We start from the raw sequence: 19,001 nt of genomic DNA, 5'->3' as shown, positions 1-19,001 counted from the left end.
GGTGAAAGTCGGAGAACTTCGCAGTAATATGTTGAAATATACAGGGGTTGGACAAAAATATGGAAACACCTTTAAAAAAACATGTTTCTTTGCTTAATATGGTGTAGGAAACTCGTTGGCATCAAAAACAGCTTGCAGTCTTCTCGGAATGGATAAATACAGTTCCTGTATGTTTGCCAAGGGAATATTATACCATTCTTCCTGTAAACGGTGGCAAGTTCAGATAAACGATGTTGGCGGTGGATAACGAGAACGCACTTTCCGTTCCAATGTAGACCACAAAGGTTCGATAATATTCAGGTCTGGTGACTGTGGTGGCCAGGGGAGACGGGACAACTCATCCTCGTGCTCAGAAAACCAGTCCTGGACAATGTGAGCTGTGTGAACAGGGGCTTTGTCGTCTTGGAAGACACCATCACCATCGGGGAACAAAGTTTGTACCATGGGATGAACTTGATCGGCCAAAATGTTCACATAAGTCTTGGCAGTCGTGTGCCCTGAAACAGTTATCATGGGGCTAGCAGAGAACCACGATATGGCTGCCCAAACCATAACAGAACCCCCGCCATGTTTCACTCTTGGCAACAAGCAGTCTGTATTATAGGCTTGAGATGGCGTTCTCCAGACGTAAACTCGGCCAGAAGTGGGAAACAATGTGAAGGAAGACTCGTCAGACCCTATTACTCGCTTCCACTGCTCCATAGTCCAGGCTTTATGACTTAAACACCACCTTTTCCTGTTACGGGCATTAGCATCACTGATGAGTTGCTTCTCAATTGCAGCACGGCCAGCAATTCCCTGTTTATGAAGCTCCCTTCTAATTGTTTTGGTACTCACAGGGTTCGGTAACACAACATTCATTTCAGCAGTAACTTTTGCAGCTGTGGTCTTCTTATTTTTCGTCACAATTGCCCTGAATGATCGTCTGTCACGATCACTCAGGACACGCTTTCGTCCGCGCTGTGATTTAGCAGATGATGTTTTTCCGCTTTTCAAATATGCGGAATAAATCTTCGATACAGTACCTCTTGAAACACTAAACACCTCGGCTACCTTGCTTACGGAAGCACCTACCGTACGTGCTCCAACAATTTGCCCACGTTCGAAGTCTGTTAACTCTGACATAATGCAATGACAACCTCACATAACAGTACTCCGATAACAACTGAACTGTTTAGCACATTTACGAAGTTGTATAGGTGGCGTCAGTAGTCAAAAACGCCAGCGCCACCTACATATTTCATTAAAATCAATCTTTCTTTTCAAACATGCATTTCACAAGGTGTTTCCATATTTTTGTCCATCCACCGTATATATGCAATACCTGTATCAATCTTCATTATTTCGAGGAATACAGTGGTACTTTTCAAAGTATGACTTCGAAGCTTTGTGTTGATGACGTTTCACTCTTTGAAAGTAAATTAGAATAATGAAATGGAATTTTTTGCGTAAATATCGGACGCAAAGATTTTTTTTTTTTTTTTTTTTTAGTAGATTGAAATTTAAATGAACATTTTCCCCACTCTTCTTATTTTTAACTTCCCATTGTATTGGCGAAGGCGTTGCTCATTTTTCTTTTTCTCTTCTTCTTCTTCAAAAAAAATCCTTATGTCTCTACAGTGGCGCCCGAACTAAAAGGGTGGTGGATGATGATTCTCCACACCCAGGAATTAGCGATTGGGTCCCCTAAAAACATCAGTTGCGCTTTAAAAGGAGGATTGTATAAGGTATTTCTCCCCCCGCCTTCTTAGCACGCTTTCGTAGTGCAGTGGTCTGCACGCTGGGCGCATATTCCAGAGGTCTGTGGTTCGATTCCCAATGAAGGCGTCGTTCATTTTTCATCTTTCCTGCTTTCAAAAATAGCCTAATGTCTCTACAATGTTTCTCATCTCTTTTAAGAGGGCCCACCAGCGGCCGAGCGGTAAAAGTCGCTGAACACTGGTAGTTCGGTCCGAGGTTCGAATCCCGCGAACGGGCTGGCTGCATGGGCGTTTTCGTGGTTTTCCCCATGTGTAATGTGTGTACGAGCCAGTTTCCCTTAGAAAGTCCTCCACGAAGGCATCCCTCCCCTTAGGCAGATAGCCCTCGAGGCTTTGCCATAATCACACACACACACACATTTCTTTTAAGCTTGTGGTGTTGCGTGGCCCCAACTTGCCCGCAACCGTAGTAGTGACTGCTATGAACTGGAAATTACACAAACTCTTAAGAAGGGTTTAACTCCCGTTTTATTCCACTTTAGAAGTTACAGATGCGTTCACTTGACGCTCACAAACTACGCCGACCCGGCGGTTAACTAAAAATCAAAAGTGCAACTAAAAATAAATAATCAGGATGAATAAATAACAAGGTCACTACCTACGAGGCTCTATAAACGTGACTAACTTAACCGCGTTCTAAGATACAGCTGAGATTTCAGCAAACTTTCTGAATAAGAAGTTGAAAGATTCAACTAACTGCCGAAGTAAGCTCACAGGCCGAAACGCGCGGTTCTTAAATTTCTACCTAGCAACCTTCATGCTCGTGAATCAAGAAAGCACACCTACAAACTCATTTCCCTTCTATTTAACTCAAAAATACTTCCGCTGAAAATTTGAATACTTTGCGGGTTCTACTAAAATTTACATACTCTGGCATTGGCAATTCCAGGGGAAAGTAAAGGCTTGACAGGAAATATAGCTTAAACTTAAAATAAATGTTAGTTAAAATAAATATAAACCCTACAAGCTATACATCTTGGTACAACTTAAAGACTTTGCAGCTTATTTATTTAAAGACTTATTATTACGTAGTTAAAGACTTTGCAATTGATTTCTGCGTCGCTGAGTTTCTGTTGTTACCAACGGTTTTACTTTATTAAAAATTGAAAGAATACGTATCTTTTTAAGGAGTCTTCTTTCCATGTAGAAGTAATGATTGACGGTTAATAATGCTACTTATTTTGTACTTGGATGTTTTAACAGCATGCATTTCATAACGTTCTCGAATTATGGAATGGGAACATTTATCTTCGAAAAATGCAAATATATATCCTTCAGTTCATAGCTTGTTTTACATGGAACATTTTGAAAGAAGAATTAACTTAAAAATAGCAGACGATATTTATCATTTCAAATTGTAAGCTATTGCCAGAAAGTTTTATTTAAAAAGCATTTGGTTTTTTCTTAATTCTTTATCGAAATCATACTAAAAATGTGTAAACATCCTCTGTATTGTCACACTGACAGTTTATTTGAATATGGCGAAACGCGCAAAGGTTTTCCGCCTGGGGAGGAGGCAAGCCTTCGCGGAGAAATTTCTCAGAGAATCTGACTGGTATTCAAGTTACACGATGGGGAAAGCAGCCATGCACCTCGCCTGTTTGCCTGGGCTCGAATCTGAGAGGAACTACCAGTATTCAATATTCTTAACCACTCGGCCATTGGTGGGGCCCTTTCGCATTGTCAGAAGTTTATATGGAGTAGTCAAATCTCATTCTTCTAAATACAGAGGCTGTTCGCACATTTTTTAGATGATTTTGGTAAGCGGTAATAAAAAATCGTTTGCTGAAAAAGAAGTAATTGCAATTCTACTATGTTTTCAAAAGTCAAAATTATCGTCTGTGACTTGAAAGTTTTGTTTTTATTCAAAATGTCGAATTTAACAAACCAGTGGTTCGAAGGCTACATTTACGCTCTTTCCGAAGAAAAATGTGCATACTCTGTTATCCAAAAACGATGTGAGAGTCATGGTTTTGTGATAGCTAAAGCGTCGATAGGTAATATCATCAACAAGAAAGGGAAAAAAAAACGTCAAATTGGAGCCTCAAATGGAATAAAAATTCCAAACAAGTATCCAAGGAAAAAATGGACATCTTCGACTATTGCAAAGGTACGTTGTTTAATGTTAAAATCCTCTTAGTCAAAGGACAGTTGCAAAATCATTAAAATGCTCGGTATCCACGATAAACAAAATGATAAACTTTGATTTAAATCTTAAGAAAGCGAAAAAACGCAATGTGCATCGTCTTCTTCCTAAGCATTGCAGAATTCTATATGAGAAACACTTATACAAAGAAAAATGGGAAACAATTGTCACAATAGATGAAGCATGGGTGTATTTAAATGATTGCACCAAAAAAAGAGCCATTTATTATCATAAAAGGGGCGAAAAAAATTTAAGTACATGGTTCAAAGAATCGAAAGAAAGTTTTTCTAAGGGATTCAGGATTGTTGCTGGTTTTTCTTATAATGGCAAGTTAAAAATAAATAGAGTGCAAATGAATGTCAAGATTAACTCCAAGTACTATCAGGAACATATTTTATCGCCCATTTTTCTGAATGAAATACCATCGCTTTACCGACAGTGCCATCCATCTGTGAGACTCTATCAGGACAAAGCTAGAACTCACACATCAAAATCCACTGTAAATTTCCTAAACGAAATGGAACAGAAAACTGGTATCAAGGACATACCCTTCACTGATATCCCTACTAAATCTCCCGATGTGTCACCTATGGATTTTTGTGCTTTCGGACTTTTAAAAATTGCATTATCCAAACGTTGTCCCGAAACCCTAACAGGACTCTGGAAAGCTGTTCGGGAGGAATGGGATAGAATACCTCTTCTGCCACTTCAAACGGCATTATTATCCTGGAAATTGCCGTATAGAAAGATAGTTCAGAATAAGGGATGTCGAATAGAACATCTAAAACACAAGAATCTTATGTAATTTAGTTTTGTGAATACAATATACATCGTCTAAAAAATGTGTGAAAAGCCTCTGTATAATGCAGAGAAAGGCTATTATTTGAGCCAAAGAGCGGAAAATTATTAAGCTTTTAAATTCTGTATTGTATTAATTGATGAAATATACGCGTACACTTTTCTTTTCAGAAAAAATGTTCTCTTCTTCGAGTTTTTACGAGGAGCCCCACTCCATTTATCCGACGGTTGAAGAGCAAGTAGAAATGGCGCGAAAAATTGCAAGTTCTCTTGCAGATGACACGAACAAGAAATCGAAGGGATCCAACATGTTCTACAAAAGGGTCAAAAGATCATCGAAATGGATACATGAAGGTGACACTGAGTGCTTTCCATTCTTTCTTTTTCTCCTACGAAATAAATTTCGTTAACATTTTCAGTACTTCTTATAAATATATTCATTTAAAAAATAATATATGATTTAGTTAATTTTGTCAGAAGCTAAGATTTCAGTAGTACTTTGACTAATTCATATGCTCTGAATTATGACTATAAAAGTATTTTTATCCATAAGTAGAAATAATCAAAACCCGCTGAGAGCTTCTTTTGACTGAAAACCCATGCGCTAAATAAAGGAGCATTTTCCTTGCCGTTGAGAGTTTCGCTTCCAGTGAAAATGGAGTTAATACCAGCCTCTTAAAATATACATTAAAAAAAATCTGATGTGTACACCATATGACTTCCTTACCTTAACGACACTCTGGCGCTAGGTTCACTTAACAGTATTATATTTCGTTCATATTATATTATAACTCAAAATGCACAAAATTTATATCATTTAAAGAATTATCTAATCGTTGCCACATGTTCTATTCAAATATTATAATAAGGCTAGAACGAGGTATAAAAGAAATTAAGCAAACAAAACAAAAAAGAAACAGTTTTTCACAGACGATTGTGTATTTCTCATTCAGTTAATTCAGTTCTCACATCGCGACAAGGCAAAAATACATAAAAACTCAAAATATCTGTATTAAAAATTACGAAGTAAATCTTAAACACTTATTTCTTCGAAAAAATTCCAGAAAGGATTAAGCATGATTTAATACTCAATATAATAAATGAAGGCGTTATCTTTGTTGTTGCTACGTTTCTCTAGATTAGCAACAAATCCACTACTCCGCTGTTTCAAATGTAAACAAGCAATGGCCGCCATCAAAAAAATTATTAGGCTTACCGGCACTTAAACAACTTTAAAATTGTTGATAATTCTAAAAATATTGCCTACAGATTTACTAAAGGCATAAAAACTTTAACCGGAAGATAAGAACAACATAATTCAATCATTTTTAAAGCAAAAAATGTACAATTTACAATCATATAAGAGTAAAGAAACTGAGATCACTGAGCCAGGTAACAGAGTGGATATATATATAAATATATTTATATACGTTTGGTGCGGCCGATTGCAACCAAAATACGAGGTGCACATCTACATGTTACTGTAGTCCTTATACAAAATTTCAACGCTCTGAGGCTACTCGTTTTTGAGTTATGCGAGATACGTACATACATACGTTCGTACAGACGCCATGAAAAATTCTCTTCAGAATTCATTTTAAAGCAGTTTTATAAATTTTTTTGGAGGAAAAGAGTCTTTTATTCTGTTCTTACGTACAGATATCACGCGAAAACATCGTTAAATTGCATTCGAGAGCGGTCAAAATGGATATTTTCGTTGAAATATGCTGCCTGAAACTTTTCGCGATTATAATAGTTCCTTTTTACTTCGTACAAAGAAGTAAAAAAGGAACAAAATATAACGATTTTAACGAGTCCAGCTAGGGCAACTTGTGCATTTGTTATACCAAAGACGCTATTAATTTCGTTTTGGCATTTTGCGTCGAAAATTTTATATGTTGGTTCACTTTTCAAATTGTTGCTGCCAAATATTATCGACCTGTGGATACTTACTGAAAATCCCGTCGACCAAAAGAGGCGGCGCCAATCGCGCCAATGCTTGATACAAGCTTTTCAATTTTTAAATATAGGGCCATTTCGTGTCCATTAACACATTTTTTTTTTTTTTTTTTTTTTTTTTTTTTTTTTTTTTTTTTTTTTTTTTTACGCCGGTAAGATTCCATAGGAAATATTCAGCAGCATGCCCTTGTGTAGTAGGTAGGTCCCAAATTTTAATCATTTTTTCCCCCGAAAATGCGTGAGAGAGGGAAAAAAAAAAAAAAAAAATCTGAAGTGTTTCAGATTTTAAATTACGTCCAAAGGGGCGTTTTTTAACATTTTGTGTGTTACTTTTCTTTATTAAATATCATGTTCCTCGCACTTAAACCATAAGATCCAGTGCAACAGCAATATCGCAAAATAGTTTTAAAACGAGCATATCTTTAGAATTTCCGATACAGAGACTCACGCGCTGGAGATAAAAATGTTTTTTCTGCACAACGTTGCCATTGCTCGCTTTGAAATCCTTGAGTTTGTTAATCAAAAATTCGTCAAAGTTTTAAAAAATAGGAAATCGATCATAAAACAAATTTCAAATTTCAAATTTGGTCTTTCACATGCTCATATTCGTTGGAGGATTACGTTATTCAAAATTCGATGACTCTATGTACCATTGTTTTATCACAATACGAGAAATATACATACATTTATGCAGATTTTTCATTATTTAATTTCTTCAAATATAATGCAGGACTCTAACATTTTGTGGCAACAGTTTGAAAAGTGAACCGACATTTATGAGTCCGACGCAAAATGCCAAAACGAAACTAATAGTCCTTCGGGACTCAAGTCCCTTTGGACTAAAAAGAGTCTTTACTCAAATAATAACTAACACGTGTAATCAAGGTTACACGGAACCCAGCGTGTTTGAAGAATACTTTTCCATTTTTGCGGAAAAATCGCGTAGTTTGACGTCTTTTCTTTAATAGGCAAAAATAGAGCCATCGAATCTTGAATAACGTAATCTTCCACAGAATATGGGCATTCGAAAGCCCAAATTTGGAATTTGATATTTGCTTATTTTTCATATTTTGTTATCGATTTCATATTTTGTAACACTTCAACGAATCTTGGTTTAACAAAGTCAGCGATTTCAAAGCGAGCCATGGCAACAAATTTATTTTTTAAAAAAATTATCTCCAGCGCGGGAGACTATGTATCGAAAATTCTAAAGATACGCTCATTTTAAAATTATTTTGCCAAAAGCCAGAAACTCTCAGAAAAAATTCAAAACCCTCAGCCTAAATACATACAAAACTGATTTACATTGGGTTGATGAATATGGAAAGGGGGAATTATAGTGATAGCTTAAGTCTTAACTGGTTAATTAACATAAGATGAGACACATACTCATAACAAAAGACTTTACATGAGAAATGGTGGTCATTTGCTATTTCACTGTAATTTGTACGTGTAATTGCATTTTAAAAATGAAATTTGTGTCAAACTCTAGGACCGGACCCGAGCGACGAATCGGCTCCTGGAACTCCTGAAGTCCAAAATATAGAACCGCCGACGCCCGATCCTTCTCAGGTACCTTTCAAGCCGTCCAAAGGACCTCCCAAACTGAAACTGGTTTTGGACCCTAGGCATCCACTCGATGTCCAAGCTCTCAGGTGAGCGACTGTCGAGGGATTACTTTCAGGTATTACAGATGAGACTGGAAACTTCCCAGTTTCAATTTATTCTTTCTTTTAGATCTTTGGAACAAATTCGAATTTTGCATTAATTGTTAATTTAAACATTAAGTACCTATCAAAATCGTAAAAAACAACCTTATATTTAGCGTAGGTATAATGAAACACTCAATCGATTTCGAGGGCAGCTAAAGGTCCCTCCTCATCAGGAGAAAGAAATATATAGAAAGAAGAAAATAGGAGAAGGAGTCACAGAAACACGTGGTGCTTATCAGCACTGCACGTGGTTATAACTAGATTTTTATTTAGAGTTGCACTGGCCGCCTACTTTTACTGAGCCAGGCTGTCTGATCAAGCATAAAGAAATATTAGCGAAGTTAAAATAGGGAGCGAAGGGCAAATGCACCTTACGCTCAAAATCTGAACTTCAAATAATGGAAAGCTTAAGTGCTTAAATGCTAATTGCTTATGCTTATATTAGCCCAGTTGGGCTTTAATAAGCTATATTGATCTAATCCCCTAAGGACAATCAGAATGTCAACTATCAGCTAGTTCCCAGCCAGGAAATCGGAGCGGGTAAGGAAAAGAGGGCCCATCGGCCATAGTGACAAAGTCCAATCATCAAAGTAACTTAACTCTTACCCCTGAGACAAGAGTAATAATCACGTGTATGGAGCTATGAAGATGCAAAAGAAATGAAAATACATGAAATGTGCATAGGATACAGTGTTGAACATGTAATAAACAAATGAAAGTGAAGTAATGTACGCATAAAAATGTGTTATTTACATATTTGAAAACGAGTGGGCTAAGTGACAAAATTGTGATCCCTCATTCTGTGAGCCGTAAAAGGAACCACTGAACGGATTTTTATACCCTCTGGTAGTACCAAGCGCGAGGAGGTAACGCCATCTATCGGCAAAAATAACAGAATTAAGATAGTAGAATTTTAAAGGCATTAGGAAGGACTGGATTGGACTTCAAATCATTAACTAAACTTTCTAAATCTTTTCTATTTTCTTGAGGCTTTTCACATTCACAAAGATTTAGAAAGTTTAGTTAATGATTTGAAGTCCAATCCAGTCCTTCCTAATGCCTTTAAAATTCTACTATCTTAATTCTGTTATTTTTGCCGATAGATGGCGTTACCTCCTCCCGTTTGGTACTACCAGAGGGTATAAAAATCCGTTCAGTGGTTTCTTTCCATTATTCGAAGTTCAGATTTTGAGCATTGGCTCAGTAAAAGTAGGCGGCCAGTGTAACTCTGATTAAAAATCCGGTTATAACCACGTGCAGTGCTGATAAGGACCACGTGTTTCTGAGATTCCCCTTTATTTTATTTTTTCTTCTTTCTAGGTATTTCTTTCTCCTGATGAGGAGGGACCTTTAGCTGCCCTCGAAATCGATTGAGTGTTTCATTATACCTACGCTAAATACAAGGTTGTTTTTTACGATTTTGATTGTCACATTAGCGTGTTTCTCTTCTAGTCTATTAAGTACCTATTTATCGAATTTCGGACGTAATCAAAATAATTACACAACTTAATTAATCTGTGCGGTATTTTTCTCCCTCCTTTCCGCGTGCCTTCGTGTTGAAATTGGAAGCATACTCGGCGCGTATTCGAGAGGTCCAGGGTTCGAGTCCCGGCGAAGGCATTGCACAAATAATTTTATAAAACGCTTTCAAAGCACACCGAAAGCTGTTGCGATCGCTCAGTATACCAAATTTACGGGCTCACCAACGATGGGTGAGTTCGAATCTCAGTGCAAGAGCTGGCTACATGAGTGTTTTCGTGCTCATCCCATGTGTATCACGGATATGAACCAGTTTTCCTTAAAATACTATCCACGAAAGCAATCGTCCCCAAACAGATAGCTTTACGGTAATCAACCGAACAAAATTAACCCAGTTTAATATTACAGCTCAATGTGATTCCGTTTCTCTGCAACTGCTTTGAAGAATCATATGTTCAATCAATATTTTTGCTGTTATTGCGTTTTAATTCGACTCAAGTTTTATTTCACTCAGCTTTATTTTTTAAATATCAGTAAACGCATATTGCATAAAGCAATCAGTAAATTAAAAACACAATCAAAATGAGCGCAAAGAAATACGAATTCAATATTAGTTACACTGTTTATACTTCCTTGTACGAAGTAAAAAGGAAGTATTGTAATCGCGAAAAGTTTCAGGCAGCATATTTCAACGAAAATATCCCATTTTGACCGCTTTCGAATGCAACTTAACGATGTTTCTGCGTGACATCTGTAAGTAAGGACAGAATAAAAGACTTTTTTCCTCCAAAAAATTTATAAAACTGCTTTGAAATGAATTCTGAAGAGAATTTTTCGTGGCGTCTCTACGAACGTATGTACGTACCTACGTACGTATCTCGCATATCAGAACGTTGAAATTTTGTATATAGGACTGCTATAACATGTAGATGTGCACCTCGTATTTTGGTCGCAATCGGCCGAACTAAACGTATATAAATATATATATATATATCCACTTTGTTACCCGGCTCAGTGATCCCAGTTTCTTTAATCTTATATGTTTGTAAATTGTACATTTTTTGCTTTAAAAACGATTAAATTATGTTGTTCTTATCTTCCGGTTAAGGTTTTTATGCCTTTAGTAAATCTGTATGCAATACGTTTAGAATTATCAACAATTTTAAAGTTGTTTAAGTGCCGCTAAGCCTAATAATTTTTTTGATGGTGGCCATTGCCTGTTTACATTTGAAACAGCAGAATAGTGGATTTGTTGCCAATCTAGAGAAACGTAGCAACAACAAAGATAACGCCTTCATTTATTATTGCGAATTAAATCATGCTTAATCCTTTCCGAAATTTTTGCGAGGAAATAAGTGTTTCAGATTTACTTCGTAATTTTTAATACATATATTTTGAGTTTTTATGTATTTTTGCCTTGTCGCGATGTGAGAACTGAATTAACTGAATGAGAAATACACAATCGTCTGTGAAAAACTGTTTCTTTTTTTGTTTTGTTTGCTTAATTTCTTTTATACCTCGTTCTAGCCTTATTATAATATTTGAATAGAACATGTGGCAACGATTAGATAATTCTTTAAATGATATAAATTTTGTGCCTTCTGAGTTATAATATGAACAAAATATAATACTGTTAAGTGAGCCTAGCGCCAGAGTGTCGCTATGGTAAACAAATAGAGTGAATTTTAAAGAATGCATTTATTCTATTGTAGCTTATGCGCTGTCGGCGAAGTAGATTTAATTCAATCCAATAAAGTTTAAACGATATGCAAGAAAAAATGCGTATAATTTAATATTCCGTACAAGGAAGTCATGTGGTGTACACATCAGATCTTTTAATATAATAATTAGTGAACCATTTATTATCCATTAAGTGTTTCTGCATCACCAATGTAATTCGATTTAAAATTTCAGACTTGACACTTTTTTAATTTTTTTTCCTCAGGTCTTCTGGCTACATAATTAGCGAACACAATGTGGTCAGCCCCGAGGTTTGCCACGATCTCGTCAAGGATCTTCAATCTCCGGTCGGCAAAGGTAAAGCCATCAATTTTAAACAGAAGTTTCAGTTATAATTAAATTTATCGCTCTCTGTTCAAAGAATGTGGATGACGCACAAATCCGAACTGTTCCTCCTTATCATCATCAATATAATTTAATATAAAAAAATAGCTCGCAATAACAGTAGTGAATCTTATAACACACACAATGTCTAATGCACACATATGGATATGGATATGGAGAAGTGTGGTGGACACCCATTGGCAATGTGGGTATTGTCCAGCCACACTAGATATCCAGATAATTACATCCCACAGGACTTACAGGAAACCCTGCCAGTCGTTGCTTGCAATGCTTTGTATTTTACCACACCGCGGGCAGTGCCTTTCTTTTTCCCTTAAATAATACTGTTACGAAATGTCCAGGCCCGGTAAGATGGGTTCCCCGCAAAGCAATTTTAGGGTTGCCATAAAATGGCAAGGGACGGCAGGTTTGCCACATTTGGCGAGATATGGGACAAAAATTGGCGATATACCATGGACGGTTGGAGAATTTTCTGGAACGAATTCTTACCGGTTTAAGCCAGAATGTTCTCGAACACAAGCCGAAAGCTATATAAACCCTGCTGGTCCGCAGTCAGTGAGTGTCTTCGAGAGTGACTCGTCGAGAGGGCGAGTGAGAGTGCCTCGTCGAGTACGAGATCGTTAGTATCGAGTTGGTGTCTCTTCTAGCGAGTCAATCCCTGCGGAGTCAATCGAGTTGACAGCCAGGCAGCGAGTGCCGAGTGGGTCGCCGAGTGCATCGCGAGTTGTAGCGGGGAGAGTCTCGAGAGTACGTGGAATTCCGAGAACGACCGAGCAGAGTCGGGAGCTGTACTCCGGTGCTTTGCAGTGAAGCTGTCTCCACCGTTATTGCCTGACAGTGTGAAGGCTGTGTCGCTGATTGTTCCAGCACGTTTATAGTAGATCTTCGACGACTGTAAAAGTGTTTTGGAGCTGCCCTGATTAATACTGGTAAATAAAGTGTGTTTCTATACTTCATCAAGTGTCGTCTTAATTCACTCCAAATCCACACACGAACCCGTAACGAACGTAGCGAAGGAAGAAAGTAACGTAACAAATGGTGTCAGAAGAAAAGAAAAACGCAACAATACATTGATGTTTTCACAGTTGGTGCCTTTCGCACTTACATGCTATGGAGGGCAGCTCCAGGTCTGCGTACATACAGTGTTTTAAGTAATAGCTTTGTTATATTATTCTAGGCTTTGCTGCATAGCTCAGTGGACAGGAAGTTCATTATAATTATGATTTTTTTCCGAGATGGTGGTTCTTGGTAGCGTATCTAATAACGGGTGTCACTTCTCTCTCTGAGTTCGGGACTTTTAGATGATGTTCAGCATGGAGGTAGGAAAGGGAGGAGGGGCCATTCCGCGCTAGAAGTGAAGCACTGCTTTGAAGTTTGGGTCACCAGACGGGGTGTTTTTTGTTTACATTCAGAAGCTCGCTTGACAAAATTCTGATAGTATTTCGACACACGACAGTTCCATAGAAATCGAAAAAGGAACACTCTCGCATGAAAGAAACATTCATAGTGTGATGGATAATAGCAATTTGTATAGTTTACTGACATTTACGCAAAAATCACATCTTGGTTATTTTTCGATAACTAACAACAGCGATTTTGATTATGAATTTGTTTTATAAAATTCTAAGCTGTTGCACTACAAAAATATAGATTTTAAGAAAATTGCTAAAAGAGATCTGCCAAATTTATTTTCTAGAAGATTTGAAAAGTTTGAAACTTGATGGCTAAATTTAAATATAAAATTATGTATGTTAAAATATTTGTAATTAGGCACATAGGTCAGATTGAGTTTTTATTAAATAGAGTAACGCATGCAAGGGCTATCTGCCTAAAGAGAGAGATGCCATCGTGGAGGAATTTTGAAGAAAAACTGACCTTTGAGTGGGTATTAAAAATAATACTTATAATTTTCATTCAAATTATATTAATATATATTTTTTATGTAAAACTTTCGGGTGTTTGCTAAATTAGTGTAAATTACTTTACACGAAAAATATAGTGAATGCACAGAAATTAAAGATTTGCACATGCCGGAAATGATAAATAGGAAATATGTATGGGTATTTATGCATGTGCTTGCGAAAAGCATGTATCTGCCTTTGACAAAATACTTAAATATTCATTAAATTATTTATAAATGTATTTGAAATGAAGAATTTATTCACTTATAAACAACTGTGAAAGTACTGTGAAGAAATCTAATGATTAAATGTATCTAATTTATAATGATTATAAATGTAATCTAAATATATAATAACCTTAATATTGAATTGTAAACATAAACTGAAATCCTGTTGACAAATACGTTATAAAACTATTTAAGCAAAAATTGTTCCTATTGGAAAGCAATCTGTTAAAAGGTATTTTAAAGCAAATGCTATGAGATGCGCACTTAAGAACGTAATAAAGAGTTTTGGAATATGTATTGTTGAAATGAAGGGTAAAAAGAAAAAAATCTGATAAGTATAATTAAAAGAATTATTCGCTTTACATTTTATAATAACTCAGTTACAAGTTTTAAATAATACTTAAAAAAAAAAAAAAAAAAAAAAAAACTTATTTTATTCCCTTTCAGAAATGTTCAGAGAAAGTCAAATACTATTTTCCTAATAATTCTCTAATTTAAAATGAATCGAATAGAGCATTAATTATAAATTGACTTACATTTTTCGATTTAAAAGAAGCCAAAAAATCATGTCATATTTAAGAAAGTATTTTAGGAAGAAGCTCTATAAATAGAAAAGGAATAATGCATAATTTTAATATTAATAATACAATAAACTTTGATCTTAATTTTTGTACCTTAACCGAATAAAATCGAACTACCTTAATTTTTTTTTTTTTTTCTAATGTAATTAACGAAAACATGTGAAAATATTTCATTCAAATTAAACCATTCTGAGAAAAGTATAGCATTTAATTCCGTTCAGAATGAAATGTTGTTTAAAAATATGTTGTTTTCACATACTTAGGACTCTGAAGTGTTGTAGAAAAAGAAAATATATACATTTATATGTATATTTGCGACGTAATTACAAAATATTTACACCCGAACACGTCAAATCCCATAGAACTCAATGGTAAATGACCCAATGTTTTGGTCACCACGTAGGGATCGCCGGTGCTTCAGAGCAGGGTACGGAGAAACTTGTTTAGGGCGACTCCTTCTTACTTCCTACCTCCATGATGTTCAGCTGTGTGTGGGGGGGGGGGCATTTGGATATATAATGCTCGGGAATGCCTCTTTCTCCACATGCACACTGATCTGAAGTTGCTAATTTCCTTGCATAAAAGTACGTGGGAAAAGGGCCATGCCCTGATAAGAACCACGTTATTTCTCTTGTTATTAAACTCGGTGCTGTGCCGACTTTTGGGAAGATCTTTTTTTGCTTAGAAAAGAAAAAAAAATATTTGTGACGCAATACAAACAGGCTACCACATTTGTAGCTTTAGCGCACATTTGGCGACAAAAGAAAAAGTACCTACTTCTTTTACGTATCAAATGAGCCACCTCACAGCAATTTCCCGAGAATTTTATGAATATATGGATGTAATGTTATAAATTAAACAAATACATTGAATAAATACAAATTTAATTAATTCTTTGCGCCACTGCTGCAAGGAATGAAATTTAAATTTAACAAACATGTGTTTACGTAAAATAGCAAATTGGCTATTTAAGTTAAAATAATGTGCAAAGATATAAAAGATGAAACATGAAAATAAATTCACCAATTTAGAAAATTAAAATTAATCTAAAAATTTTTTTTAAATGCATAAGTGAATGACTGTTGAGCAGCCAGGAGACGGACTTCTCAAGGGGAAGTTACCCCCAAACCTAACTCTTCAATCGTTCAATTCGTGTTTCGTCATTCATGCAAGCAAGGGTAAAAGTCAAAACCAAAAGTAAAGACATAGTGAAGAATGTCCAAAAAGAAATACCAACTAAGCGGTACCTTGAGTAATTAGCAATTAAAAATTAAAGGTCTAAATGAAAATACCAATAATGATGTATTTTGAGAAAATTTAGTATTAAATTATTATTTTCCAGAAAAAATTAATTTAGAAACCAATGCATTTTAGAAAACCTTGTCTTGACATTTTCTTTTTGGACATTCTTCACTATGTATTTACTTTTGGTTTTGACTTTTACCCTTGCTTGCATGAATGACGAAACACGAATTGAATGATTGAAGAGTTAGGTTTGGGGGCAACTTCCCCTTGATAAGTCTGTCTCCTGCCTGCTCAACAGTCATTCACTTATGCATTTTTGAAAAAAATTTTTATTTTAATTTGCTAAATTGGTGAATTTATTTTCCTGTTTTGGTTTTGCATTTGATTTACTTATGCTATCTAAATTTAAATGATATTGTAGATTAGTTCGAAAATTAAATCTTTTATATGTTTGCACATTATTTTAACTTTAAATTTGCTTTTTTTACGTAAATACATGGATGTAATGTTACATATATTAGCATCGTGCACTGAAACTGTGGCCGTGGGATATAAGTACCATGTTTGCCAGCAAAGATAAATATGTAAATTTATTTCTTAACTTACGCAATACGTGCAGACGTTAAGCGAATTATCGCTAAGTCTAAAATAACAGCTAAAACTCGAGAAGGGTGTAAAAGATACTTTTATTTAAAACTAAGAAGAACGAAAGCATACCTGGTGCTTACAACTCAGCCAGCACAAATGGCGAGATATCTCAAAGTAGTAACAGTTAAACGTAAAATTTAAATTCAAGTAAACTAGTGGCCAAAGTCCACACAAATCATTTTAACGCGAAGGTGGCTCAAACTTAACCGGCGTAGAGATTCAATATTGGCAGTTACAATGCAAGGCTGAAAACTACAAATCTCACCTGAGCTAGCAACCTAGTAACGTGGCCTAGGAGGCAGAATACGCTGTGTGTAACAATCTTAAAACCTCATTTTAAATACACGCGAGCTAATATGCATTCTGGGCTGAAAACGGAAGAAAAATGTGACAATAAAAGTTTAAATAATAACATAATATATTAATTAACGTAAAAGAACACTGCAAGTCAAAACTGTATCAATACTTTCTTTAAATCTTAAGCTGTCCGTACAACAGGGAGGCATTCTGTAGAAGGGTATTCTAAAGAATAGACTGTTTTATATTTAAGTCAATATTTTGCTTAATTTTGCGATATTGAAAAGTTGTAACCATAATAATAAAGGACTTACTAGTTATTTGTTGGTAAATGAAACCAAACTCATCGTATACTCTGTAAATTAAAAAGAAGATTTTGCTTTCTCAGGTGCTGCCCTGTTTGCTAAGAGGAAGAAAAAGTCAGAAGAATGGGTAGTAGACGAAGAAAAAGTGAAGACTCTTTTGCGGGAACAAGAAAAGAAATCTAGAGTAGCAACGCCTAATCCACCCTTCAATCAATACTCTGGAATTGGAAGACCAGTAAGGAACTTATAAAATGTTATAACGTAAAATTCTCAAGACACAATAACACGCCAAACAAATACTAATTCAGAAGTCAAACAACAAAAATCAGCGTTATATTTTCAAATTTTCACAGGACTAGTTTCGATGGTTTTACCGAACCACCATCGTCAGCTGCAAAAGCACAAACGAACGATATAATGATCAGATAAGATAAGAAAGCCTGGACAGAAGATAAGCTAGTGGCGCCATCTGTTTATGAAACCAGAACTAAAACACAATTTCTTTAAAGGCCGAAGGCAAAGATGAATTGGAATTAGGATCGTTAACTAGAACATAAAGATTTTTTTGAATGTAAAATGCCTCTAGAAAATTCAGTTCTCCAGTCGAAGATGTTTTTTGAATAATTTTGGCAGCAGAAAAATTGAAAGTGTGATGTTCGGATCAATAATGTTGGGCAACAGAAGATTTCTGTGTTTCCTTTTTTCTAACATATGCCTCATGTTCCTTGACGCGAAATTTTAAGGCTGTCATAGTTTGGCCAATGTAAATTAAACCACACTGGCAAGGAATCCTATAAATACCCCAGGAATCCGGAATTGGGTCCTTGAGTATGGAACTCGGAATTTTATTAATGGGAGAATAAACGTGCCGAAAGTTAAATTTCTGCAAAACATGTGCAACTTTTATAAAGCATTCTGGGGTATTTATAGGATTCCTTGCCAGTATCGTTTAATTTACATTGGCCAAACTAAGAGAACCTTAAAATTTCGCGTCAAGGAACATGAAGCATATGTTAGAAAAAAGATAACACAGAAGTCTTCTGTTGCCCAACATTGTTCGTCCGAACATTACACTTTCAAATTTTCTGCTGCCAAAATTATTCAAGAAACATCTTCCATTGGAGAACTGGATTTTTTAGAGGCATTTCACATTCAAAAAAAATCTTTCTGTTCTAGTTAACGATCCTAATTCCAATCCATCTTTGCCTTCGGCTTTTAAAGAAATTATGTTTTAGTTCTGGTTTCATCAACAGATGGCACCACTAGCTTATCTGCTTCCAGGCTTTCTTATCTTATCTAATCATTATATCATATCTCGTTCATTTGCGCTTTTGCAGCTGAGGAGGGTGGTTCGGTAAAACCATCGAAACTAGTCCTGTGAAAATTAGAAAATATAACGCTGATTTCTGTTGTTTGAATTCTGAATTAGTAAAATTCTCAATTATGCTTTCTCGAATTGTGTTTTCCGTTTCTTCATTGCGATGTAAAATGTACTCTCCATTATCTGAATGCAGGTTATCCGGTTTGAGGATTACGCGAGCGGGGTGGCGAACACACGCTCTAAAAATCTCTGAATTGCGTTATCAAGATTAGTTTCAACAATTGCCTCGTACAGTTTGAAGGCAGAGTCTTCATTGATCAGTGGCATTTATTTTTTTCATTCATATTTTATTTTCATTCTTTTAAAAATTGATTTAAAATTTTAGAACTAAAAATTGAATAAAGAGCATGTTACAAGTAAAGCGCAAGAAAGTTATTTAACATTAAAACAAAAGTTTAGATTAATCGAAAGATTTGAAATGGCGAAACGAATATAAAGCCCACCTAAGAATATGGAATTTGCGCGCAAATTGTTCGT

At 35.6% G+C, this 19,001-nt stretch overlaps 1 protein-coding gene across 7 annotated transcripts in view; it reads left to right on the top strand.

Annotated features, from left to right (window-relative positions):
- LOC118203169 (uncharacterized) overlaps window positions 1-19,001 on the top strand; it is a 201,261-nt gene that overhangs the window by 173,052 nt on the left and 9,208 nt on the right. For all 7 annotated transcript variants that reach the window (XM_085812548.1, XM_085812544.1, XM_085812543.1 and 4 more), the window contains 4 exons: window positions 4,876-5,058; window positions 8,156-8,318; window positions 11,800-11,891; window positions 17,227-17,378. In XM_085812548.1, the coding sequence (XP_085668674.1) occupies window positions 4,876-5,058; window positions 8,156-8,318; window positions 11,800-11,891; window positions 17,227-17,378 (590 nt within the window). The remainder of the gene's footprint in view (window positions 1-4,875; window positions 5,059-8,155; window positions 8,319-11,799; window positions 11,892-17,226; window positions 17,379-19,001) is intronic.

The sequence above is a fragment of the Stegodyphus dumicola genome, chromosome 3 (assembly GCF_044657685.1).
Source record: "Stegodyphus dumicola isolate Sdum_Otavi_A_Nest chromosome 3, ASM4465768v1".
Taxonomy (NCBI): Eukaryota; Metazoa; Arthropoda; class Arachnida; order Araneae; family Eresidae; genus Stegodyphus; species Stegodyphus dumicola.
The sequence above is the reverse complement of the archived record's forward strand: the minus strand, read 5'-3'. Positions and strand labels throughout refer to the sequence as shown.